At 51.4% G+C, this 24,786-nt stretch overlaps 2 protein-coding genes across 6 annotated transcripts in view; both read right to left on the bottom strand.

Moving 5' to 3' along the window:
• Positions 1 to 1,000: 1,000 nt before the first annotated feature.
• SLC2A2 (solute carrier family 2 member 2) lies at positions 1,001 to 10,869 on the bottom strand. 2 transcript variants are annotated; one of them, XM_062005601.1, is made up of 12 exons: positions 10,837 to 10,851; positions 10,148 to 10,243; positions 9,592 to 9,627; positions 9,365 to 9,507; positions 8,676 to 8,800; positions 7,422 to 7,537; positions 6,138 to 6,300; positions 5,092 to 5,279; positions 4,379 to 4,483; positions 2,411 to 2,512; positions 1,347 to 1,550; positions 1,001 to 1,192 (listed from the first exon to the last, which is right to left on the bottom strand). In XM_062005601.1, exons 1-12 carry the CDS (start codon positions 10,849 to 10,851, stop codon positions 1,001 to 1,003), a joined length of 1,485 nt encoding a protein of 494 aa, XP_061861585.1. The 2 variants fall into 2 exon arrangements, with proteins under 2 accessions (XP_061861585.1, XP_061861584.1); XM_062005600.1 differs by having other exon boundaries at positions 9,365 to 9,627; positions 10,837 to 10,869.
• Positions 10,870 to 16,534: 5,665 nt separating this feature from the next.
• The window catches only part of TNIK (TRAF2 and NCK interacting kinase), a 148,881-nt gene continuing 140,629 nt past the window's right edge, over positions 16,535 to 24,786 (bottom strand). For all 4 annotated transcript variants that reach the window (XM_062006059.1, XM_062006061.1, XM_062006062.1 and 1 more), the window contains 6 exons: positions 24,092 to 24,226; positions 23,745 to 23,845; positions 22,092 to 22,241; positions 20,750 to 20,909; positions 20,038 to 20,177; positions 16,535 to 18,063 (listed from right to left, as the gene is read on the bottom strand). In XM_062006059.1, coding sequence (XP_061862043.1) covers positions 17,980 to 18,063; positions 20,038 to 20,177; positions 20,750 to 20,909; positions 22,092 to 22,241; positions 23,745 to 23,845; positions 24,092 to 24,226 — 770 coding nt within the window. In that variant the 3' untranslated portion in view covers positions 16,535 to 17,979. The remainder of the gene's footprint in view (positions 18,064 to 20,037; positions 20,178 to 20,749; positions 20,910 to 22,091; positions 22,242 to 23,744; positions 23,846 to 24,091; positions 24,227 to 24,786) is intronic.

Below are 24,786 nucleotides of genomic sequence, written 5' to 3'. Positions count from 1 at the left end.
GTTTCCCAGAGGGTTATTGCTGGTTGTTATGGGCCAGGCAGCCAGAGGCCTCTGCTGCGGATGGGGCCCATGGGCTTACATGTCCTGCAAAAGGAAGGGAAAGTGGATGCAGAGCAAGGGAAGGAGGAGCAGCAAGGGGAAGTGACCAAGCCATGTATTCACACCATGGCAGGGACAGCAGCAGGACTTGAGTCTCCTCAGCTGGGGGCTGGGAGTGCCTGGGCCTATTGTGTGGTCAATGATGTGTTGCAGCAGGGATAAAGGAGGGAGGAGGGGCTTCCTAGGGGGAAAGAGGAGGTAAATAGTCTGGCTGAAACAAGAAAAAAACCAAAAGCACACCAACCCAGCCAGAAGTTCTAAGATTCTCCTAAAGACTTGAAAAATCCTGATGAGATTGGGCAGTGTTTCAACAACGCACGGGTAGCAAAGCAAGCGAGGTGCATCCGACCCATTCCGGCGGGATCCACCTTCCTCTGCACAGGGAAGAGTGAGAGGCAGTCTACTCAGCCCAGTTTCCTTGGGCCATCAGTGCTGTGTGCTCATGGCACACAGTTGGTTTCCCAAGGCATCAGGTCACTCAGCAGAAGGAGCCTGCAATCATGGGACAAAAAAAAGTGAAAACATGAGGCTACAGCATCAGCTGAGCCCTCTGTCCTTCATCCCAGCTGAGTGGTGACCCCGCTCAACCTCATGCTTTGCCAGCCAGCAAGGTGGTTGTCCCACCAGGCTCCTCCAGTGGGGCATGGAGACACACATGTAATCTATTCCTCCTGTGCTTTCCCTGGCTCTTCCTGCAGCCCAGCCCTGCCGAGTGTTTCAGAGTGTGAGGCCAGGTTAGCACCTGGGGCTCGGAGGTGTGAGCCACAGCAGCTAGAAAGGATGGGCCCTCCTGCCCTGCCAGCTGCAAAAGTTTTGTGAAGCAAGACTTGCGCAAGGTCCTTCCCATGGCGCCTGAAGGAGGGCTGTGACCTGTCCCTCCTTTGTGGGAGCCTGCCGGCGGCTACGCCTCCTCGCCGGCCCGCAGCTCTTGCAGCTCCGTCATGGCTCTGGCCGGCAGCTTCTTGCGGCGGAACACGGCTGCGATCTCCTCGAAGGATTTCCCTTTGGTCTCCGGCACTTTGAAGTAGGCGAACAGGAAGAAGGCGAGGAGCAGAGCGGCGAAGATGGCGAACACGTAGGGCCCGCACAGGTCCTGCGGCGGGGGGAAGCGACACCGCCGTCAGCAGCGCGGGGACGGCTTCCCCTGCCCGCCCCGGCTTGGGGACGGGGACCCGGGAGACACGGCTCCGGGAGCCCCGCGCTGGGGGCCTGCCAGCCGCTTGCAGGGTGTTAGAGGGGTTCCTTACCGCGATGTACTGGAAGCACATGCCCACGATGAAGTTGCAGGCCCAGTTGCAGAAGCCGGCGACGGCGATGGCAGCAGGCCGCGGGCCTTGGCTGAACAGCTCGGCTACAATGAACCAGGGGATGGGCCCGGGCCCCACTTCGAAGAAGATGACGAAGAGGAAGATGGCAACCATGCTGACGTAGCTCATCCAGGCAAACTGGCTCTGCGGGAGAGTGCGCTCGCTGTTACAGACCGACGTGGCTCTCTTCAGTTCTCACTAATTACTTTAATTAGGCCCCTCTTTCAGAAACCTCTTTCTGTTCAGACAAGTGGGGGCTGGATGTGAATAATTAAAGCTCTAAAATGTTGTGCCGGGTGCTGACTGGGCACGTGGTGCCAGTGTTGCCTCTTGCAGAGGAGTGATGGAGCTCACAGCTGTCAGCTCAGCTCTACCTTCGAGCCCTCTCCTTGTCTGCAGCGTGGCCAGGAGGAGGCAAAACAGTGTTATCCTTAATAACCAGGGTGTTCAGTAAAGGAGGCAAGTAAAAGATGTAAAACCTGCATTTGGTTTTGTGGTGTGGATTGACTTTGATGGGGGCCAGCTCCATCCTCTGCCTGTTCCGCCCCATGCCTCACAGCCTGACCCCTCTCCTGGGTGTCAGAAGGAGTGTTTTGTCTCTAGCACCCCTGCACCAAGACAGAGAGGTGCAGGGGGAGGGTTTAGGCCACACATAGTTTGCATGTGGAGGTATGCCTTATGATCTTGTAGCAGTCATGGGATCATGCCATGGGAATAGCACAGTTGCTGTGTAAGGAGCTGAGGTTGTCAGGGGGCTCAGGGAGGGGACAGGGGACACACTTCCTAGTAGCACTGGAGTATCTCAGGGGCTAAAGAATGCGACGTCCACAGACACTGTTGTAACCAGAGGTGGCTCCAGCTATGGCCACTTTGAACTGTCCCTTCTAAGGACAAACGTTTCTGAACTTGTTTGAGATGAAAATGCAAACCATTCACTTTAAAGGGTGGTTTGTCTTCTCTTGTTTGCAAACTGTGGAGAAAAACAAATGGAGAGAAATCCTTACCAGAAGCACAAGTCCAACAGTCATGGCCACGGCGCTTATTAACATGCCCATCAAACCAGCCAGGAACAGCGACCGCCTGCCCGCCTTCTCCACCAGCAAGACCTGTGGAAACACGAGCAGCAGCTCAGCCTCCACCCCTGCTGCTCTCAGGAGGTTCAATCAGGTCCAGTAGCAATGAGCAACCTGTTGCCACTACCACCCTGCACTCCTTCTCTTTTAGCTCTCGTGCTAGAGACTGATGTGCCCATTTCCACATGTCAGAAACTGTTGGTGGCTGTTAGGGAGCCAGATTGAGCAAGCACCCTGCCAAGGGCAAGGCAAACCTACATGGATTTCCAAGCTCTCAAGGCTTCTCACTGCTCCTACACATGTAATGCTGACTGGGGACTTTGTTTATTTTCTCTCTGTTGTTTTTTCGGGAAGAATAAACTCACTAGATCTGTGTTAGTTTGGGAGCAGCCTTCAAAATGTATCATGGTTCAAGTCACATCATGGGCCACTGCACTCAAGTCACATCATGGGCCACTGTTCTAGGGCAGGGATAGTTGTGGAGCAGCTGGAGTCAGGATTTTTCCTCCAGTGGCTCCCAGATTCCATTTGCCTCTGTGGTAGCCAAAAGACATAGCTTGCTCCTTCTCAGCTCCTCTTGGTGAACTCCAGTTCTCTCACACAACTTCTGATATCTAAAGCTGTCCCAATCCCTTCACCCAATAGGTAACTCCAGAGGACAATGCATCTGGCCTACCCTAAAACACTGTACTAGCTCCTGGGGCTGCGTGCTCCTTCCCCTCTGCTCAAAAGGACACCCTTGGCCATCAGCTCAGCCTTTGTTGCCATTACAGCAAGTGATTCATGCTTCCAAGAGACCAGTCTCTTTTGCTGGAGGCAGCTTGTCCTGCTAACTTGTGAAGCTGGAGAGGGACAACCTCTGCACTCCCTTCTCCCCTTGGCAAGGTCCTGGCTGTCAGTGCTTCTGCCTTTTGATCGGGGTCTGTCATTTATTGACCAATGCAGGTAATTTTTAAGTGCTCATGCCCAAAAGAAGCAAAGAGCAAAGGCCCCAGGCTGCTAGTACCACAGCTCTTGGGGGGAGATGTAGCTGCAGGAGACCCTCCAAGCTGGAGAAAGATTTCTCCCAGCGACAAACCTCTGTGCCTCATTTCACAACAAGCATCACACTTTCTCCTTTGTAAGGGACCTGTGCTGGAGCTCCTTTAAAGCAGCTTCATCCCAAGAGCTCCTGTCTCAAGCACGCTGGACTAAGATCTCTTAGAGCTGTGCATTTCTACCTTGCAGCTAGTCCTGCGTCACGGTGGGTAAAAATTCCTTGCTCCCTAAATCTCTCTAGAGGTGTGAGGGGAATGGCACTTCCTGATCTTCTTATATGAATGGCCACTTCAATCAAACAATTGCCTGCTGCTAGGAATTGTGTGAATGCTCTCAGGAGAGAGGCAGTCGAAGGGAAAGGCAGTGAAAAACAGAACCCTCCTTTATTGTCACAGAGCACTGCAGAAATGGGATGAGGATAGGTGCTAGATTACTTTTATAACTGTGGAATAGCCTTTGGATATCACTCGTGCAGGTGCTGTGTACATACAGAAACCCATTTGAAAGATAAGAGGGAAGAGGGAGATGGTGAGCTGCCAGCTTCCCCATCGCAGCCCCAGTCCCCTGCCTGCTCCCCGAGGGGAACAGCACCCACAGAACCTCAGGCTTTTGTTCTGGGGGGAAATGCTGAGCCAGCAGAGCTTCCCTGACACAGGGGTGCAGTTTGCACTACCACTGGGTGGTAGCCACGGGCCAAGCCTTGATTTTACAAAGTTGACTTGCCTAGAGAAATGATTTTTGTGCAGGGTCAGCCCCGCACAAATGCAAATCCCAGACCCATCTCCAGCATAAAATGGTGTTTCAAAAGCACACTGTGGCCGATGTGCTTCTGTGCTCTGAGAGGAAGGAACGTTTACTCACGGAGATAACGGTGAAGACGGTGTTCACCACTCCCACGCCGATGGTTGCGTAAACGGGCTGCTCCACGCCCGCTCGCTCAAAAATGTTTGTGGAGTAGTAAAAGATCTGTCAAAATACAGTAGGATGAAAGGTTAGGCAAGGGGGCTGGCGAAACTTTTCTTGTTCACTTGAGGGAAGATTTGCACTGGCTTGGCTGAGATGTGAAGAAATACAATTACGATTAGTTTTTCAACTTTTAATGCCTAGTTACAAAAATCCAAGTGGAAACTTCCAAAGGAGCCTGGGGGAGTTAAAAGTCCCATTGAAATTCCCCTCCTGAGCTACTGCATTTGCACAGTTAGAACTGCTTCCTTCCATTTAGCCCTGTGTTTAATCTCACCAGCACAGAGACACACACCTTGGGGTGACTCAGTTCTACATTTCATTTCATTGCTCTGATTTCTCCCTTCTCTCCAAGAGTAAGGTGATTCCTGTCTGGTGGGAGTTCAGGGCAGGAGGTCAATGGAAGGATGATCTGCCAGCTGGTTTCCTGCTGAACCCCCTGGTACCCTCCTCCCCTCCCACCTTCCTACAGCCTGTCAGTGGTGAGGTGCACCTTCAACAGGGATGGCAGTGGCTGAGAAGCCTCCTGCAGCGACAGGGAAGCCTTCCAGCATGGCCACTGCATGCTCAGCAGGGATTTCTTTAAAGGCAGAACTTCTGGGGAGACTCACCGCGTTGATCCCTGAGAACTGCTGGGATATTTGCACCATCAGTGCCACGAGGACAGCCTGCTTGTACTTCGAAGAGGTGAAAAGCTGCCCTATGGAGACTTTCTTTTCACTAGCAGCTTCTTGCTTTTCCTTTTCCATCTCAGCAATCTCTTTCATTGGGTCACAGTTTCCTCTGAGCCTTTTCAAACCTTAAGAAAAAAAATCCTCACAAATATCAACTTTTCAGTGATGGAGTAAGGACAAATATCTCTCTCCAGGAAAACTCAGGGGAAGCCAGCCCCATGGAGATAAGTGTCTTCTTGCTCTGAGGCCTCCCATTAAGCCCCAAGGGTGTGTCTGCCTGGCAAGGGGCAGCAGCACATCGATTCTGCAAAGGCTCTGAGACACCACATGCAACCTCATCCCTCTGCAGTGCTGATTAGTCCCATGCAAACATATCTCAATGGTTTCTGGTCCAGAGCTAGCTTACACTTCAGCAGCTTGAGGCGTGGGCATGCAACTCCGTCCCCAAGCATGTGGGCACACACTGGTTTACTCAGTCCTGGGCTCTCACCTTAGTTTCAGCTGTGTCCTACTATTGACTTACTCCTTGTAGTGATGGCTGGAACCAGTTAAGGATGGCCACACCAGAAGATGTTTGAGTGGTTGCAGTACCTGCTGTGGATTTGCTGTGCAGCTGCAAGCAGCAGTAAGGACAGAGAGACCAGCTTCCACCTCGCAGAATGCATCATTTCTATACCTGGTGGAAATCTCTCCCAATTGAATGGGGGGGTTTGGAGGTGGCATCTGCTAGATGTGATCTCTCTGATGGAAAGGAGTAACATGCTAAGGCTCACACCTCCCTCAGTGGATCAGAAACAAGCATTCTTCAGGCAGTCACTGTAGACAAGGGTCCAAAATCCCATCTCCAAACATGCTGAGTGAGATGGATGGAGCAACTGCACCCAGTTACACATGTGAGCCCTCAGCTGGCCTTTCCCTCTGTGCTTAATACTTCATGTATAGTATAAAACCAACTCCAGACAAGCCCAGAATGTGTGTCTTACTTTTTTTAGCTTCCTCCACCTTCCCCAGTTTGATGTAAAGGTATCGGGGGCTCTCGGGGCACAGTAGGAGCAGGAAGAACTGCAGGAGGGCAGCCACGCCGGACAGGCCGAGGAGCAGCGGCCACATCTCATCGTTGCCCAGGAGAAAGTCTAGTCCAAGGACCTGGAATAATTGAGACATGTTTGAACAGCTTATTTTGCACCTTAGCAAAAATGAAGTGATTGACCACTATGGTGTTTCAAAGTGACAACCTGGGAGAAAGCTAGAGACACATAGCAAATCTCAGTCCCAGCGATTTGAGCTCCTTAGTTATGATGCACATTTACAAGGAGGGAATGAACAGATGGTGTAAAGTGTCATGAGCAGAGCTTTGGCTCACAGGTGCTGTAGGACAACCCTCCTCCAGCTTGTTCCCCACCCCAAGGTGACTCAGTCCTCCTTGGGATGTGCCACTGGCAGGAGACCTGTGCCCAGGCAAGGACCACTGCGTAAACAACTCAGCAGATACAGGTGTGCTGATGAGATGTTTTCCTCTCAGACTTTGCTCTCCTGGGTTTTTAGGGAGTGAGGTTTTGTGGGCAGGTGTGTCCTAAGCAGCTCCACAACAGGCAGAGAGTGGATGGACGTCCCAGAGGTCCGGCCACCAACCAGCACAGTCTGAGCACTGGGGCTGTGGCTCGGCAAATGGGGTACCTGGAGGTCTGCCTCAAGGTGTGATTATGGCTTCGAAAAAGGTGCTCCAGAGGGGTTGTGAGTACTTGCAGCCTTGTTCCTTCCTTAATTTGCAAAGTGGTGTTTGCATTTTCACAGGCAGTGAAGCTGGCAGGACCTATCTGGTGAGCTTTTGTTTTCCCCATAGTCTGTCCATAGCCTTTGCCTAAATCAGGTTGGATGAACTTCATGATTAAGGACACGATGTTTCTTGGTACATTTATGTGTCCATCTGTCACGCAGCTGGGACTCCTGCCATGGTGGGCACTGCTGATGGGGACACTGGGCTCCCTGCTTCTCTGATGAAGCCATTTTTCAGTACTTGATCATGAGGGATCTCCTGTGCAGGATCCAACCTGGCTCTGACAGAATGCTTACAAAAACTTCCCAAGGGAGGGGAGAACTTGTTTCCAGAAGTATGTTGTTAAGGACACCTCTGACCCGAGGCAGGAGTTAACTCCATTAGAGCAGATTGTTTTGCAGTCTCCTTCAGTTTTGGGGTGGAATGGTGACACCCCCACGTATCACCGGGGCACCCCTGATCTCTGAAACGCCCTCCCTCTCCTCCTTACCTGGCTGATGAGGATCCCCGTGACAATGGCGAGCTGGTGCAACATCCCCAGCGCTCCTCGGAGGGCCGTGGGAGAGACCTCGCTGACGTACATGGGCACGAGGCCAGAGGAGAGCCCTGCACCAACAACATGTGGAGGTCACCTCTTTGAGACCACAGCTCATTCCCCAGCATAACCCAGTGCCCAAACGGGAAAGGGGGCTGCAGCCCGTGTGCCGCATCCCTGTCCCACCGAGCCCCTTGGGCCTGGCTGGGAACCTCCTGCAGCTTGCAAAGGTGCTCAGGAAGCCCCAGGTTCCGAGCCCCATGCCAGGAAACCTTTACACCCCAAGACACAGATAGCAGCATGGAGCAGAGATCATCTGCTGGGAGAAGTTATCTCAGAGCAAAGAGCTTTCTTAAAACTTGCCTTGAACCTTCAGAGCGGAGCATTGTACACACATACCAGTAACAGTGATAACAGGCTGTTATTTCTGTGCTAATTCTAATGTGATTCCATATGATTTGCCTGCTATCTAATCCTGGCTATGTACAGTGCTCCTCTACTATCTGTTAGATAGTGCTGTTGTCTAGGGAACCTGTTAAACAGCGTGGCTAATCACATACTGTTACAGCAGCCACCAGCAAGATCCAGCACTGAGATACAGAGTAGAGACTGTTTAACCAGTGATAGGACAAGAGGAAACAGTCTCAAGTTGAGACAGGGAATGTTTAGGTTGGAGATGAGGAAGGACTTTTTCCTCAGAGGGTTGTTAGATACTGGCCAAGCTGCTCAGGGAGGTCACAGAATCAAAGAATCACTTTGGTTGGAAAAGACCTTTAAGATCATTGAGTCCAATCACTGCCAAGCCCATCACTAACCCATGTGCATGATGGTGAGCTGAGAGGTGGTGGAGTCCCCATCCCTGGAGACATTTAAAAGCTGTGTAGCTGAGGTGCTGAGGGACATGGGTTAGTGCTTCAACTTGATGATCTTAAACATCTTTCCCAACCAAACAGTTCCAGGATTCTGTTGCTGGCTCCTTTCTAGGATACATAAAATAAACTGGTTTCACAATAGGGCCAACCCAAATACTGCTGGGAAAGATCCTGGATGGGGAAGGACAGACACAGGGAGAAGAGGGAAACTCCCACCTGGGAAACCCCTTCTGACCTAAAAAAACCCATTTCAAACTCTAGAAGACTCTCGAGTGCAGCCCTGGCCAGCCAGCACGCAGCCAGGGGCTGTTTGCAGCGTCACTCTGCGTGTGCTCACCACAGTACAGCCCCGTGACGCCTCTCCCAGCGATGATGAGCAGGTGAGACGGCCCCAGTTTGGCCAGTCCCATGAGCAGGTTCCCGGCGATGGACAGCACGTTCACCACCAGCATGGCCTTCACCCTGCAAGGCAGCAGCAGCAGCACAGCTCGCTCCAGCACCTCTCAGCCAAAGCAGCCCTCAGACACACACTCACAGCTAATAAGCATCTTAATCAGCGTGCAGGGGTGAAAACAACGATGGCAGGCACTGAAAAATATCGGGCAGGGGTGCCATTAGAGGGGCTACAAGGATATTGTACACCCTGTGCAAACGCTGCTCAGGTGCCCTCCTCTCCCTTTTGCCACAGAGAGAAAGGAGGGGGTTGGGGAGTTATTGACGAGCAAGGCTGCTCAGCAGCTGCTTGCCTCAAACGCTGCATCTGACCATCTGATCTAGTGTTGAGGATTTTAATCCTGACTATTATCATATTATTGAGGGGTTTAATAAACCAGTTCTCTGTGATGGCCAGAACAATATTTTTGAGGTTTGAGGGCTGTGGTTTTGGAGAGTTGGGGTTTTTATTCGTTAAACTGAGGAAAATAACACACGTTGTGTTTCTACAGGGAGGAAACAGTTCTGGGGGAAAAAAATGAGAGGAAAAGGCTCAGGCTGTGGCACGAGTCAGAGCACACGAGGTCTCCTCACCTGCCGAGGCGGTCGCCGATCCAGCCCACGGTGAAGGAGGAGATCATCCCGCCCACGGCGAACACGGACACCGAGAGCGACCAGTACATGGTGAGCAGGTGCGGGGAGGCTGCGGGGTCCTCGTCCAGGGGAGCGAGCGTGGGCTCGGTGCCCGCCCAGGGCTGCTCGGTGCTGGGCTGGGTGATGTCCTCCCCGGAGCCGTTGGTGGGGTGTGTGTGCAGGGGGGCGATGCCCAGCACACGCCCGTAGTGCGCTTCGATCACCTGCCGCGGGCACGGGGGAAACGGCTCAAACCCAGAACCACCCCCAACCCCTGCCTTGGCTTTGGGCTCTCTGCCTGCCCCAGGAAAAGCTTTTCATCACAGGTTCTGCAGGGGTGAGATGCTGGGGTGCCCCACAGCTCCCCAGCACCCAGGCTGCCAGTGGGAAGGAGCAGGAGGGCAGCGCAGGGCATCCCCGGTCCCACGCCACGTCCCAGGGACGGGCTGCAGGTGCTGTCCGGCTTTGGCCCCTTCCGTGTGGGCACAGGGACTGTGCTGCAGTGGGGACAGCCCCGTGGGTGCAGAGCCCCGTGGGGTGCAGAGCCCTGTGCCTTTCCCCGGGGCAGGGGCAGCAGGAGGATTCTTACCGTGTCCTCACCCCGCTGCCTTATCACAGCGGCTTTGTACTGCGGGAGAGAGCAGCCGGGGAAGGGACAGAGCCCTCCTGAGGGCTTCTGCAAGGAATAAAGCTGCCTTGCAGCCCTGGTCCCTTGGCCATGCCCGGCTCGGGGGCTCAGCTTACCTTCTGGGGGGCGTTAATGACACCCAGGCTGTAGCCATACTGGAAGAAGCCCAGCACCGCGGTGAAGACAGAGAGGACCAGCGTTCCCGTGAGGTGCTGGGGGAGGAAGCAGAGAACAGCCTCACCCCACTGTCCAAGACTTGCCCAAACCTTCGGGGGCTGTACCCCATCCTTGTCCCAAGGGACATCACTGCCCCGCTGCCTGGGCCAGCAGCACCCAGGGACGCAGCTGCTGCAGCCCTGGGGCTTTGCCAGGCTCTAAGGGAGAAGGGAGAGCCCCTGGGGACGGGCAGGAGCAGGTCCCCAGTGCAGAGTGGCACTGCCCCACAAAGAGCCAGTGAGTGGGGCCGTGCTGCAGCAGCAGCATCGTGCCCAGTCCCATGGCCAGCGCATGGACACCACCGCTCCAGCAGACCCGCAGCCAAAACCAGACCTAAAGGGCCTTTTTCAGCAATGCTGGTTCAAGTGTTATTCCTTTCCATCGCAGCTGAAATGATCCTGTGAGCTGACAGAGCTCATAAAAGTCCAAAATACCCCTTTGCCCCTGCGCTCAGTATACAGACATCAGAGGGAGATTAATTAGGGGAGGGGGTTTGTTGTTGTTGGTCTTGGCGAGCAGCAAATGCCATTGCTCAGTGCTGGGCTCCCGCAGAAATTCTAGTGGCAAAATCCCAGCGAGCCATGGTTACCTTCTCTGCTTGCATTTTGCTTTTCTTGTCCATCCCGTGGCTCCCACGCCGTCCTCCCGGGAGCCGTGGCTGCGCTGGGCTGCGGAGGCAGGTGAGAGCGGGGCAGGGAGGGAGGGACAGTAGCGCTGGGATGGACACAGCACGACTGCCTGGTGCTCCCAGAGATGGGACTATATCACCTCTGGGGTTAATGAGAAACCCAAGGCTTCCATGTGTTATTTGACCACTGCTGGGAGCAGCCACTGCCAATCTCTGCCTCTGGGGAGACGAACGGAACACGGGAGACCCTCTAAGACCTGGGATGGACCTGGGAAGTTCCAATGATCCATCTGAAAGGCTGTTTCAGGGCTGTCATTTGTCTGAACGGTGTGATGTGGCATGTGAGGGACTTGGGAACATGCTACAGCCTATCTGGAGATATTCAACACCTTGATTTCTGTGCCACCTTACAAACCTCTCGCTGAATTAGCAAGAAGAAACTTTTCCAGCATATGTAGCAAAGGAAGTGACTAAGGGTGTTTTATTCAGCAAGCACTTGCCACCTGCTTTAAAATAGACTTGTGTGTATGTATAACACACTCAGCCAAACATATATAAACACAGATGTACACAGGTCTCTCTCTATAGGTTGCTCCATAGACACCTGCACGCAGGCAGCTCCCTCAGCACGTAGCTGCAATGCCAGCACACCCCAGCGAATGCATCCTGACAGACTGCTCTGGGTGTGTGTGTAAGGAGACACAACACAGCAAAATTACTCACAACGCTGCAGTTACAGACGTTTTCCTTAAAATCAGCGGGTGGCTGAGGCTCTGGGCGCTGCAGGCTGATTGCTGCGCTGCCAAATACTGCTGATGCTGACAAATAAACGCTACCCATGTTGCCAAACATCGCAGCCCTTTGGCTCTGGGTCCCGATGGACTTTGCACATCTGCAGGAGCTGGTCTGAGCTGGTGTCGCTCAGACTCGGGCTCTGCCGTCCTTGACACCGTCAGCCCGAGGAGCCATGGGGCAGGGGTGGGTGGCAGCATCCATAGCTGACATGCCAAAGTCTGAATCAGACAGGGAGGTGATTAATGCTGCTTAATGCTGCTTAATGCCATTACCTTCCAGATAAGCCTCTGATAGGTCTGGCAGCCAAGCTGGATGATGCTCCCAGTCAGCCAGGCTTCACATGGGCACAAAATGTACTTTCCACAGAGGAAGCGAAAAAAACAGGTGAGCGTAAGACCACTAATCTTTGCACTGGTCTCCTCCAGAAAGGTAAAACTTTAACTGGAGGAGAAAAGTTCATTGCATTAATACAGGCATTGAGTCCAGCACAGCACCTGCCTTCCTCTCCAGGGCTGGGGAAGGCGCCCAGGCTGAGGCTGTTGGTTTTCCCTGGTATCTGCCCTTCCAGCTGAGCTCTTTGCCCCTCGGGTTTGCTCCCTGTGTGGCTGCCCTGGCATTTACAGGCACTGTTTCTTCTGGGGCTGTGAAGTGCCTCCATGCACAGGGAGGCTGGCAGGATAAGACAATTAACAGCCCGCTCGAATTTGACTCAGAAAACAGAGACAGCCCTGACCCAGTGTCCTAAACGGAAACTCTCGGGCACTGAGAAGCTCCTGGCCAGGACCCACTGGATCCTCATCCCATAGCAAGTGTTTTCCTGAGAGGGGAGATGCTTCTGCCCCTTACTCTGCCCAGGCAGTCTAAGGGGGCAAAGGCCATCTATGTGCCCAAAGCAGAGAGCAGAGTGGCCTTTCTGTGTAGCCTGTGGTGCCCTTCCTGCTGCTGCTCACAGAGCACGACCCTCCCCCTCTTCCTCCAGCTTCCCAGGAATGGCCCAGAGACTCCTGGGGAGACTTTGGATGCCAAAGGCTGGAAGCCCCAGGGCCACCAGCCTCCCTCAGCCAGGTCTGCTGGCAAAAGGCATGAAGTTATCCCAGGCTCTCCCATTCCTTCCCCTCCCTGCTGGGCTGGATGCTTCAGCTGCTGCCCAGGGCTGCCTCCCCTCCTGTACAGCCCCCAGCTCAGGCCAGCTGGGCTGGGATACAGTCCTGCAGAGCCTCCCCTCCAAGCAAAGTGCAAATTTAAGTGCAAATTTAGCTCTCAGTGACACTGACAGATTGAAGCCCCCATGTTTTTCTGAGCAGGGGTCTGAATGGGGCCATGCCTGTCAGCAAAGCAAAGTCTGGTCTTCCCTCTCATGGCTGATCCTGAGGCTCACGGAGGGCAAATCTGCCTCTGCACAAAGGGGCTGTCAGGTGACAAAAGTGGGTCTCCACATATGTAGCTGAGTGGTGCTGTGGGTGCAGGTGCCAGTGACCAAGGGCCAGTGGAAATACCCATGGCACTCTTGGTACCCATGTTGGAGTTCAGGACACACCGCAGTGCTTCAGCCCACAGCACTCAACTCCCTTACCCTGGGTGACTGCACTTTGGAGCATAAATCTTACTGTTTCATGATGAGCATCATTTACATGAGTTGCAAACAATTGCTAATGCTTTGCTTTAATAATAAAGTGTAAGAACCAGGTATAATGTCACTGTGATGCAGAACTGCCAAGCTCCTAGCTGTGTGATAAAAGCAATGGGTTAAAGTTTACAGTCTGGCTTTGCTTTTGAATAGCTGAACAGGCTGTCACATCAGTGGAAGGAATGGAGATTCCAGGAGGACAGTGAGGCTTTATCTGTGGCCAGGGTAATTTGCACATTCTTTGACTGCTTTTGGGTCATTCAGAGGCAGATTTGATGGTTAAAAAAAAGAAGGGAAAATTCTCAGAAAACAAACTCAAACAAAACAGGACAAAAGTGCAGGCTCAGGAGAGGCTCAAGGGAGGCTGGGACAAGAAGAACACAACCTATGTTCACTTTTTCTCTCTGTTTGCACAGCAGCCAGGGCAGGCAGCAGTGAGGCCACCCACAGCACAGGGGCTTCAGGCCAACAAAACACATTTCAGAGGGAGAATTTGGTGCATTTACAGCACAGCTATAAAGACAGTGGGGAGCTGGCCTGGCTTTAAAGCAGGGGAGTTTAACAGGGCCTTTCCCACTCCATCTTCCAGAAAGGAAAAGTAGGAAAGCAAACTCAGCAAAGCTCTGCTGCAGTAGGAGGTGACAGCCAGGCTGGGCAGCAGCAGCTCCACGGGGCACAGGGCACTAAAACGACAGTGCCATGGCTGCCACAGCATCCACACAGACAGGGAGCTGTGGGAGTGAGCCCAGGGGAGGGTCCTGGAGATGATGAGAGGGCTGGAGCAGCTCTCCTATGAAGACAGGCTGAGAGAGTTGGGGTTGCTCAGCCTGGAGAAGAGAAGGCTCCGGGAGGGGGGCTTGGAGCAGCCTTCCAGTACCTAAAGGGAGCAATAGAAAGCTGAACAGGAGCTGTTTACAAGGGCATGTAGTGATAGGACAAAGGGTAATGACTCCAAGAGGAGAGAGATTTAGGTAGATATTAGGAATTTCTTCCCTAAGAGGAAACTCTGGTAAGGCACTAGGACAGGCTGCCCACAGAGACTGTGGCTGCCCCATCCCTGGAAGTGTTCAAGGACAGGGTGGATGGAGCATGGAGCAACCTGGGCTAGTGAAAGGTGACCTTGCCCTTGGCAGGGGGTTGGGATGAGATTATCTTTAAGGTCCCTTCCAACCCAAACCATTCTCTGATCTCTGCTGGATGCCCTTAGAGAAGCCATACCCCCAGGCATGGCACAGCATGAGGATCCAGCCCACACCTCCAGGAGCAGGCAGATTCAGTCCCCATTACTGCTCACCACTGGCCTATGTGACACTCACATCAGCCCCAGTGACGTAGCAACAACATGTACATTGCTGCCTGAGCAGCAGCAGAGATCTGTGGGCTCAGGTTGAGACAAAGAATTGCAGCACAACAACCTCAACCATTCCCAGCAACCAACCCAGCTCTGGGGCCAGGGCCAGGGGCACCTTGAGCATCCCCTTTCTGTTCCAAAACACATCACATCAGCCTCAAAACCATCTTGTGACAAGAAAAATACCATTTGCTAATAATCATCTGGTCTGCAAACGTTCCGTTCCCATGAGCAGCTGCTCCAGCCTCACCTCTGAGCATCCTTTACCTTGGGGAGAGCAGCCAGCACCTGCCCCATGCCCATTGTGCTGTGGGGTAACCAGAGGCCTCGCCACAGCTCCCTGGGGCTTTTCTTTACCACAGAGGATGTGACTTGTCCCTGCAGCTGGTACAATATTTCACAGCAGCTCTGTAAATAATTGAATCTGCAAAAGGCTCAAGTGACTCCTGCATGCAGAGACATCATTTCCCCTTTTCCTCCTGCAGTACTGCTCAGGTGAGCAAACGAGCTTCCCTTCCCAGGCAAAAATTCCCAGAAAGAGGGTTTTAAAAGGAGCTCTGGGTTTTCTGTCTTTCAGCCCTAAAATTAAGTAGTTCCTGATAGCATTGATCAACAACAAAACTTATTTTACTTACCACAAAAGACAAGCAAATCAAAGCTAGGATTATTTGGAAAGGAAAGCATTTAGTAATCATGGGTTGACTTTGTAGAAGAGCAGTTTTCAGCTGGTGATGGAGATATCCCTCAGGTGCTGCTCACTCCTGGGCAGCATCACAGGGGACCTGCCCCATCCTCCCACATTCCTCTTGCCCAAAACCCCTGCATTCCTGACAGCCTCCAGGCATTGGGACTTGGCCCTGAAGAGCCACTTTACCTCCACGAGCTGCTAACAACAGTTAACACCCAGGTTTTATCTACAAAAACATAAAAGGCATGGCTTAGTGGTGAAGCTTTGTGTTTTACTGGCACCAGGAATGCCCTGGCTCCATGCTACATCCATGTACAGGTGCTGTAGACAAAGACTGTGTCAATACTGGTTTGTCATGATTTTAGTTTTGAATGAGTCAGATGTGAGATCCACAATACATCCACAAACTACCTTATGTTTGAAACTACCATTCCCTTCTATGTCGTCACTGTACCTCAAAACAATGAAATCCAGTCATCCAAAGCCGTGTATTTGTCACTTCAAAGGGGACAAAGGAACATCCCCCAAACCAGTGATCCTTTGCAGTATGATGAAAAGCTTTTGAGCTTCATTTGTATTTTAACCACAGTGAAAATATAAAGAGCTGGTGGCAATCTGAGTCTGTGATGGGATCTGCCTGGGGTTTTAGTTCCAGTGTGGTGGTCCTGTGGCCATCCCTCACCTCACTGGGCACACAGCAGGCGGGTGAAGAGGCTGCACACAGAGCAGCTCTCTCCTGCACTCCTCTGGCCACTGTGTCCCAAGAGGACTCCCACAGAATCCCAGAATGGTGGGGGGGTTGGAAGGAACCTCTGGAGCTCATCCAGCCCAAGCCCTTGCTCAAGCAGGTTCCTCTGCATCAGGGGGCACAGGAACATGTCCAGATGGGTTTGGGAACCTCCGGAGAAGGAGCCTCCACACCCTCCCTGGGCAGCCTGGGCCAGGGCTCCCTCACCTCAGCACCAAAGAAGTTCTTGCTGCTGTTCCAGTGAAGCCCCTGCATTGCAGCCTGTGCCCGTTCCGTGCCGTTCCAGCCTGTGCCCGCTGTGCCAGCGCAGGCTCGGAACCGTGCGCTCTGCCCGCTGGCTGCATCGGGCGAAGCCAGCCCAGCCCCATCGCCCCACAACGCCTCTTACCCTCCATAAAGATTCAAGTTTCACCAAGTCCTGTTGATTTAATCATTTTTTAATAAAGCCATCGTTACTGAGTACACCAAGATTGCCAGGTAAGCTCTCTATATGTCGCTGGAGGTAACAGCGCTGTGATCGACAGCGGAACGGAAACAAAGAACGAAAGAAACCAACCCAAAGGAAAAAAACAAACCAACCCAAACCCCAACCGAAACGAGGTAGGTTAAAACCAGCAACACAGACCTTGTTATGCAACACCCCAACACCACAGGCGGCCATGCTTGCAGCTACTGAGAAAGAAAACCCCAGATACGCACCGAGAACGGAAATCAACTGAGCAGAGTTTATAAGGACACGATTCAACCTGAACTAAACACACACACACGGTTCGGCACAGATGTTCTCTTTCACTGTATGGTGGGTAATTCCTGGGGAGTGGAGGGGGTGGAAAACGAGGAGAGACTCAGACCCTTGGCCGAAGAAACCACACATATATATATTTTCGTTAAGCTCTTTACAAGCCCAATCCAGCAACGTGGAGGAGGGCGGACGGGCTGGGCGGCTCGTTCCGCGGCCCCGTCCTCACGCCAGCGCCCAGCTCCGGGGCTCGGGGTGGGGGGCACCGAGCCCCCACAGCTCCGCCGGCTTTGGCATCGGGGCCCGGCGCCCACGGCATCACCCCGGAGCAGTCTGCGGCCGCAAATCCCGGCTCGGGGGCGGGCGCGGGGCTCCTCCGGCCGCTCCACCTCCCATCCCCGCCTGCCTTCCCATCCCCGTCCCAGCGCAGCCGGGCGCCTCCGGAGCAACACGTGGCACCTCCGTCCCTATCAAGACACACCATTATGTGAAGGATCCATATAGAAATATGGATTGACAGACTTGACAAAAACGGTAGCTGATTTTTATTAGTCTAAGGCTAGTAGTTTAGCCATTTAAAATCCATTTCCCAAAAGAGGGGAAAAAAACCCTATGATTTTCTTTTTCTCTTGTTTAAAAATCCATTAAGCCGTTGCTGCCAAAAGCAACATGTCAATGTTGGTGAAGGCAAAAGAGAGTTCTAAAATCACCCAGCTATATGGTTATGGCCTTCATCACGAAGATAAAAGGTACATTTATTGTGCTGTCTCTCACCAGATTTAATTGGTAACTTTACAACATACTATATATTTGATGCTAGCAGGCAGACAGAATTAAAAACAGACTGTTGGACACTGTTTCTTTCCCCGTTCTTACAAAGTAGGGGGCAAAGAAAAAGGCAAACAAAATAAAATTAAGAAAAAAAAAAAAGAGAGAAGAGGGAAAAGGAAAACTCATAACCCACTATAACACAGCGTAATCAGGAGACCTCGGGGGGCCAAGCACAAAAGTTCATCCCTGCCCGCTGCCCCCGCCCGGGGCCGGGGGACTGGGGCTTCCTCGGCGCCCGCATCTGCCTCTACAGTGTTAGTCCACGTGCTCAATGTCCTTTAAATTAGAAATAATGCCATGGTGGTGAGTGCCAAGTGCTCTTCTGTTACCAGTTCATCATGGAGTTTCTGTTGAGGGTCATGAAAAACACTTGGCTGCTTCCTCCGGATCTCACCGATGCAAAAAATACCTGTTTGGAGGCAAAACAGGCTTGTTAATCACTCTTATTCTTGTAAGAAGTAGTCTCTTCATAAAATTCTTGATTGTCTTCGGTGAGCAAGGAAGGCAGGAGCTGCCCCACAGCCTGTGAAGGTCCTCTGCTTACACCCTCCCTGCTCCTTTCCTCTTGTTGACAGCAGAAGCTTTATGTGGACCCGTTGCCTGGTTCTGCTTTTCACAGAGCTTAGAGGCAGGAGCTAACTCACTCATCCAGACTTGCATTGCACCAAACCCCTTATTATTCTAAACCCACCTGGATGAGTTCCTGTGTGACCTACTCTAGGTGGTCCTGCTCTGGCAGGTGGGTTGGACTAGATGAGCTTTCGAGGCTCCTTCCAATCCTTAAGATTGATTCTGTGATTAGAGAGTAATAAAACCTCCCACACTATCACTACTGAAGAGAGCAAGGTTAGGAAGGCCTTAAAAATACCATGTTTATCACATTTTACTGCCATGGCATCATTTATCAGGCAATATTAATAAGGCTGCTGCCAGTAGTTGGGATCTTGGTAAACGTTAACCATCTGGGGCAATATCAGAAAAGATACTCCTGGCATTTCAGTTGCTCCTGAAAGGAGAGCTCAGGAGAAGTGCCCTCCAATATGCTCCAAGCACGGGAACGCAGCAGGACGCTGCAGGAGGAACAGGATATTTGGTCAAGGATCCACCAGCATCTGACCCTGGTGGAAGTCCTTAAAAGAAGTAAGTAGTTGCAATTTGCAGATACTGAAGGGGACAACCTGAAGCCTCTGTCCTTTTTAAAACCCAAAGTGATTCATCTTCATATGACTGTCACCATTAACCATTTCTCCAGAGAAACATCTAGGTTTAGTATTTCAAAGCCACCAGTGATCAGTTGGTTCCAGTGTTCCAGGAGGACCAAAGTGGGCTTTTTTTCCCCCAGTTTTCTTAGTAAAGGGGAAAAATAAATCAAGAGGAGCAATCCAAAACCCAAGAATTCTTAACAAAAGACAGTATAAAACCTGCAGAGATAAGTACTGGGAAGTTAGGAAAAAGGCAAACTAGGGATGTTTGAACAACTTGCATTCAGCCTCTGGGGCAGCTTCCCATGGTGTACTCAACTGCAAGGTTAGGACACGTGTCTCCTGCAGAGCTCGAGCATAACCCCACGCAGCAGGCAGGGCAATGCAACTCATCAGCAGTTGCTCAGTAAACTGATTGTGGCCTCAGACCTTATTTATTGGATGTTATTAAACCCTGCTCTGAGGACAGAGCAATCAGGTCCTTCACGTGTTTCATCGTGCTCGTTACGAAAGAACTCCCTGCAGCATGGTCCTGATTGATCTCAGTGAAACCTCGTGAGAGGAGGAAGTACCAATAGCAGAAATAGACCTTGGCATTCAACCATCTCTTCCATGCAAACATCCCTTTTCCTCCAACTATCTCTCCCTCTCTCACTCCCTGCCCACCAGCAACACCCGTGGCAGGGGTCATCTCCATGACAGTCGCCTTCCCTGTGCAGCTCTGGTGACCCTCCAGGGCACCACTGATCAGCATTGTCCACAAGAAAAGATGAGAGATGCAGAAAAAGAGTTTAAGATGCCTCAAAATGCATCTAAAGCCACATCAAAATGTTCCTGCACCAGAACTGTAATGTGGGTCACTTACACATCCCTCACTTGCCACCACTTTGCAGCTTTTGCTTTACTTGGCAGCCTCAACAGTCAAGGTCCAGATGCAGGATTTGGGAGAGTCAAGCCAAGCCAAGGCAGATCTCAGCTAGAGGTGAGAGAGCTCTTGCAGATCTTCCCACCCACAGGCTGAGGTCTGCATCCACCGGGGAGAATTCATTTGGAGTGGGTTTAGGGGCACCACTTATTAAACGTGACCTTCAGATTAATTATTAACCTCAAGATAAACCAGACTTAAAGTCTAAAAGTAGTTTGTGGTTTAAAGCACGGATGAAGCTTTGGAGTGGACTTACCTTATCATTTCTTTCACACAGAAACTTTAACCTTTGAGCTCGCTTGTGCATAAATACTCCGTCCAAGTGGCCCGTCTCCACTGACCGGATTTCAATCGCTTTCTCTCCCCAGCCCATGATTTGATTGGAATGAATGTAGGCTGTCAAAAGGAAGCAATTCGGAGGTGTCACAACATGTGTTGAGCTCAGCATTACACAACAGGCAGCAAAGCTCTTGTCAGCTGCTCTCCAAAGCCTATGGAGATCAATGGCAGGGCTCTGACCCCCAGGGGCAGGGGTGGCCAGGAGTGTGCCCACGGGGATCGTGGCCTTTACAGAGCACTTTGCAGCCAGAAAATTGCTGAGTCATTTAAATTGAAAGAGTATCACTTCTGATTCCTGTGGGTGAGGAGCTGGGCAGTAGCTCCATGGGTCGTGGAGCTGGGCAACAGCAGGGCCAGAAGAGCAACCCAAGCACTCCCAGCTCTGCACCAGCCCCTCTGCCACTCAAGGCAGTATCCCACCAGTGCAACAGTTTATATTATCTTATACTTAAGATAAACCAGAGCTCAAATCTTCAAGAATTCACTTGCTTTTATCACAGAGGACCAAGTTCTAGAAATGTAGCAACTGTCTCTCTTCTCTGGCTGCGAGAACTCTCCTTTGAGAACCAAAAACCCAACTGACAAAAACCCTTGTATTTCAGGCAAGTGAAGAGGAAGGTTTGACCTACCCACAGAAGTCGGCATCTCTCCCCACTGGAGCACCACGTCTTTAGTTATCCGCCCATAGGTGTTGACGTACACACCCTCATCCTCGTAGCACACCAGCATCTCCATCCCGTCTGTTTTGGGCAGGATCACAATGGCGTGAGGAGTAATATTGCCCTGAATCTGCAGTGAGAATAAACCCTACAAGTCAGAGTTACATCGAATGGAGGAAAGGGGGAAAGGGAGCAGAGCCTTAGAAAAACAAAACCCCAAACAAAACCCTCCCTCCATTCACCAGGTGTTGGCTTTCAGAGAAAAACCTGAAGAGGATAAACCGTCACGTTTCCCCTGCCATCAAAGCTGCCTGGTACCTCACAGATCAACAGGACAGCAGTTACACAGAGAGCACAACATAGATACCCCCAAGACTGATGGCTGACACTTGGCTATAACACAAATACGTGGCTGCTGACTTGATGAATCCATCTCCTGTTCAAATGAAGGAAAACAGACCCAGAATTTTACAGGTAGCCCTGGGGAGGAAATATTCCCATATTTTAGCAATCAATCTCTAGCTCCTACAGTGGCTTTCCACCTGTGTCTGCCCTTCCATAGCTAAGCCAGCCCAAAACTACCCCAAACCACCCCAGTATTCCTCCCTGTGCTTCTTGTCAGGAGGCTCTGTGGTTCAGCACCTCCTGGGTCTGATTCTGGGTTGATCTTGGATTTTGATTAGTGACACTGCTTCTCCTAGACCAGTTTCTTATGCTGCTTGAGCCAACAGCACAGACAGAGCTTAAATGAGCCAACAAAAAAATCCTCATCTACAGTATCTATCTCTCTCTTGAAATAGCTGATGGATCTGAGAGAGGTCCTTGGTGAGTTGCTGTTGTCAGAGGGTTTGGGGTTTACTGAGACTTGGGCTACTCTAATCCTGCCACCTTCACCTGGGCAAGCTGTGCTGCCTCAGCAGGAGCAAATGCTGGTGGGTACATCTGGGACACCACACAACAGACAGCATGCTGGGCACCCAGATCTTGCTGGCTCTATGCTGTCCACCAAGAAAGAACCTGGCCTGCTAATGTCTTGCCCTGCAGAGAGCTCCGTTACTGCTCCAGTCAGTGTACAGACAGATTGTCCTCCCTGGGACATGGACTGCTTGGGCATAAGGGGAGAAGTGGCCTGTGCAAACAATGAACACCAGGGATGTGGTGCCTCCGAGCCCTCAGAAAGGATGGTACCAAGGAAAGTCATACCCACAGCACGATGGCACCTGCCTGGAACAGTTTGTGAGGCTCTGGGAGCAGGCCCAGCCCTCAGCAGTGCCCTGCAGCACTCAGCAGCAGCACTGCCCGGGGTACTCACGTGAGATGGTATGTAGATATCGTAAGAGTTCCCAGAATCTACATCAATCACATGGAAACCAGTGTGTGATCCAAAGATAACCTTCAGTCTCTGACCCTCTTCTACAGTCAGATCCACGAGCAACGGCTTGTGCTGGAGATCTGCAAAAGACTTTGATAATCCCTGCAGTGAGTATCACAGAAAACCAACAAATCCCCCTAACAGCAGCCCGATATGGTTTTGAAATCGTATTTGTTTGACTGTGTTTCCTACTAAACATGTGGTTATTTATATAATATCGTCTCTGTTCCTGTGTCAGATGCCTCAGAGGTTATTCCCCACTCTCTCCAGCCATCCCAGCAGATAAGCACTCAGCTTTGCCAAGCACAGCTCTCCTCCTCAAGAAGCCTGAGGCCAACCTGAGGATTTGGTCTCTGAAGGAAGGTGACAGCTTGATTTTACACCAGCACAGCACAGGCAGCACATAGGGACCCCCTAGCGCTGCTGCTCTAAAGAGCTGTGACTGCTTCTCAGCCCCACCTCCCCTCTCAGCAGGGATCACCATTCTGCTTTGAGCAGCTGGAATAAGTCAGGTGAGCAAACACCTACTTTTCTCTTTTCAATCCAACCTGCTGGATGCAGGCTGTGACCAGCTCCCTAGCACTGAGTGATCCAGGGCAGCATCTCTCTTCATGGCTAAGGTCCTCAGCAGGAGGGTGAAACACTCCCAGGAACAGAAAAGGGCTCAGGCTCTCTGTGCAAGAACCACTCTGGCTCCTGACAAGGAGAATCCACAGGTGGTATTTCCCAGTCTCCCAACAGATCCCTGCCCACAGGGCAAGGAAAGGATGCCCAGCACCCTAGACTGGAGAAGCAGCACCAGGAGCACTGACCAGCATCCTCAGCAGAGCCTGTAGAGGCTGGATGTCAGGCTGTTTTCATGCTGCACAACTCTCCATGTCACTGAGCTCATTTATTCTGGCTTTTGTTCAGAAAAAGCAAATGTGACCTAGTACTGAATAAGCCCATTTGTGCTGGAAGGATGCAAAATGAGATTACTCAGCATGAATATCTCCTGAAGGCACAGCCCCTTGTGACTTGTCTCTGCACAGTGCTCAGGATGACAAGTGCTTTAAAGGACTAAGTACAGAATAGCGCTGGCAGGTTACAGAGGAAAAAGGTCTCACTGGAGGAAACAGAGGTAGATGAAAAGGGAGAGAAAAAGAGAGAGAAAGAGTGGGTCATTCTCTTGGACTTTCTGTCTTGAAACAGGATCCACATTGCAGGAAGAGAGAGAACCTTGCAAAGTAAAAATAGGAAATAATGCCAACCTGTTTCCATCCTGGGTGTGGAAAATTAGTCAGAGGTTTCACAATAAAAAAGCTCACATAAAAAACCCCAAACCCAACTCAATTTTACTCATGGGCATTTGGTCAGCTTTCTGCAAACTTCCCAAGTGAAGCCTGTCAGCATCAGCTAATATTAACATTTAACTGTCAGCCATAAGCAGAATGACTCCCATATCCTCAGTCAGAATGTATCCTGCCTCCCAGGCCTGCCAGGCATCCCCAGGAGCTCAGTCAGGTAAGCAAAGACACTTTTCTGCTCTGCACAGTGCAGAAATCTCACCTATTTACAATTACAGAGTTTACTTTGGTTAAAATGTGAACATACCTTAAATGCCATAAACTTGTGATACGGTTTAGGAGCCCAAGCATAGATCTCTACAGCATTCTTTAAGGCAATCACCAAGAACTTGATCCTTTCATATTTCACTAAAATGAAAATGAAACCAGTTTTAGAAGCATTCAGCTGCTTTCCAACAAGACTCATCTCCAGGAAGAGCTTCTCAGGCTATACCTCCATTGCTTCTCATTTGGTACAGTGTCCACCCAATCACACAGACGAATTCCAGATTTATTTGCAGCTACAGTCTACCCATAGTTTTAAGTGAAAGTGTCAGGTCAGATCTAAGACCAGAGAAACAAAAATGCATCTCTTCAGACATTCTTTTTGCTCACCAACTTTGTAGTGGATGCATCCCTCCAGGTCCCCCACCGTGATCCAGCCCTGCTTCTTCTCCACTTCAGGGTCGTTGTGTAAGATCCTGTTTCTCAGCCAGGACAGATAGTACACACGCAGCTTGTTCTTCTTTCCTGTTGGCAAAGGAAACGTCCCTCTCAGAGCAGAGCCCGTGTCCATGGGAAATCCTGAGATTTCAGTGCTAGGTTTCACTCACAAGATGATGAGATTAAAGTTGAAAATTGTAATTTAGTTGTTGTGGGGTTTTTTTTTCTTGGGAAAAGTCTTATGTGAAGCAGAGCCCAGACCCATGTCTGTCAGACTGCAGCTGGAGACGAGAAGAGCTGGACTCTTGTTTCTCACAGGCTGGAAATGTTCTTTTTACTACAAACCACTGTACATGGAGACGGTCGGGCAGAGCAGAGCTGTGACCCCTGCTCTTACAGCTCAGGGCTTACCCAACCACTCAGCCACCTGCTTTCCTTCCTCTCTTCTCCTTTGTACATTAACTCCAGCCTGGACCGAGACATGAGCTCCTTCGTCTGTGACAGGCACTGCTACTTGCCTCCCAGCCTGCTGCTGGGTTCTGCAGCGCTGGGGGGCAACCAAACTCCTGCATGCCTGTGCTCTGACTATGAACCTCTCCGCCGCTGCAAGACCCTGCTACGGGTCAGAACACAGAGGTCCCAAACCA

This window comes from Colius striatus, chromosome 12 (genome assembly GCF_028858725.1).
Source record: "Colius striatus isolate bColStr4 chromosome 12, bColStr4.1.hap1, whole genome shotgun sequence".
Classification (NCBI taxonomy): Eukaryota; Metazoa; Chordata; class Aves; order Coliiformes; family Coliidae; genus Colius; species Colius striatus.
The sequence above is the reverse complement of the archived record's forward strand: the minus strand, read 5'-3'. Positions and strand labels throughout refer to the sequence as shown.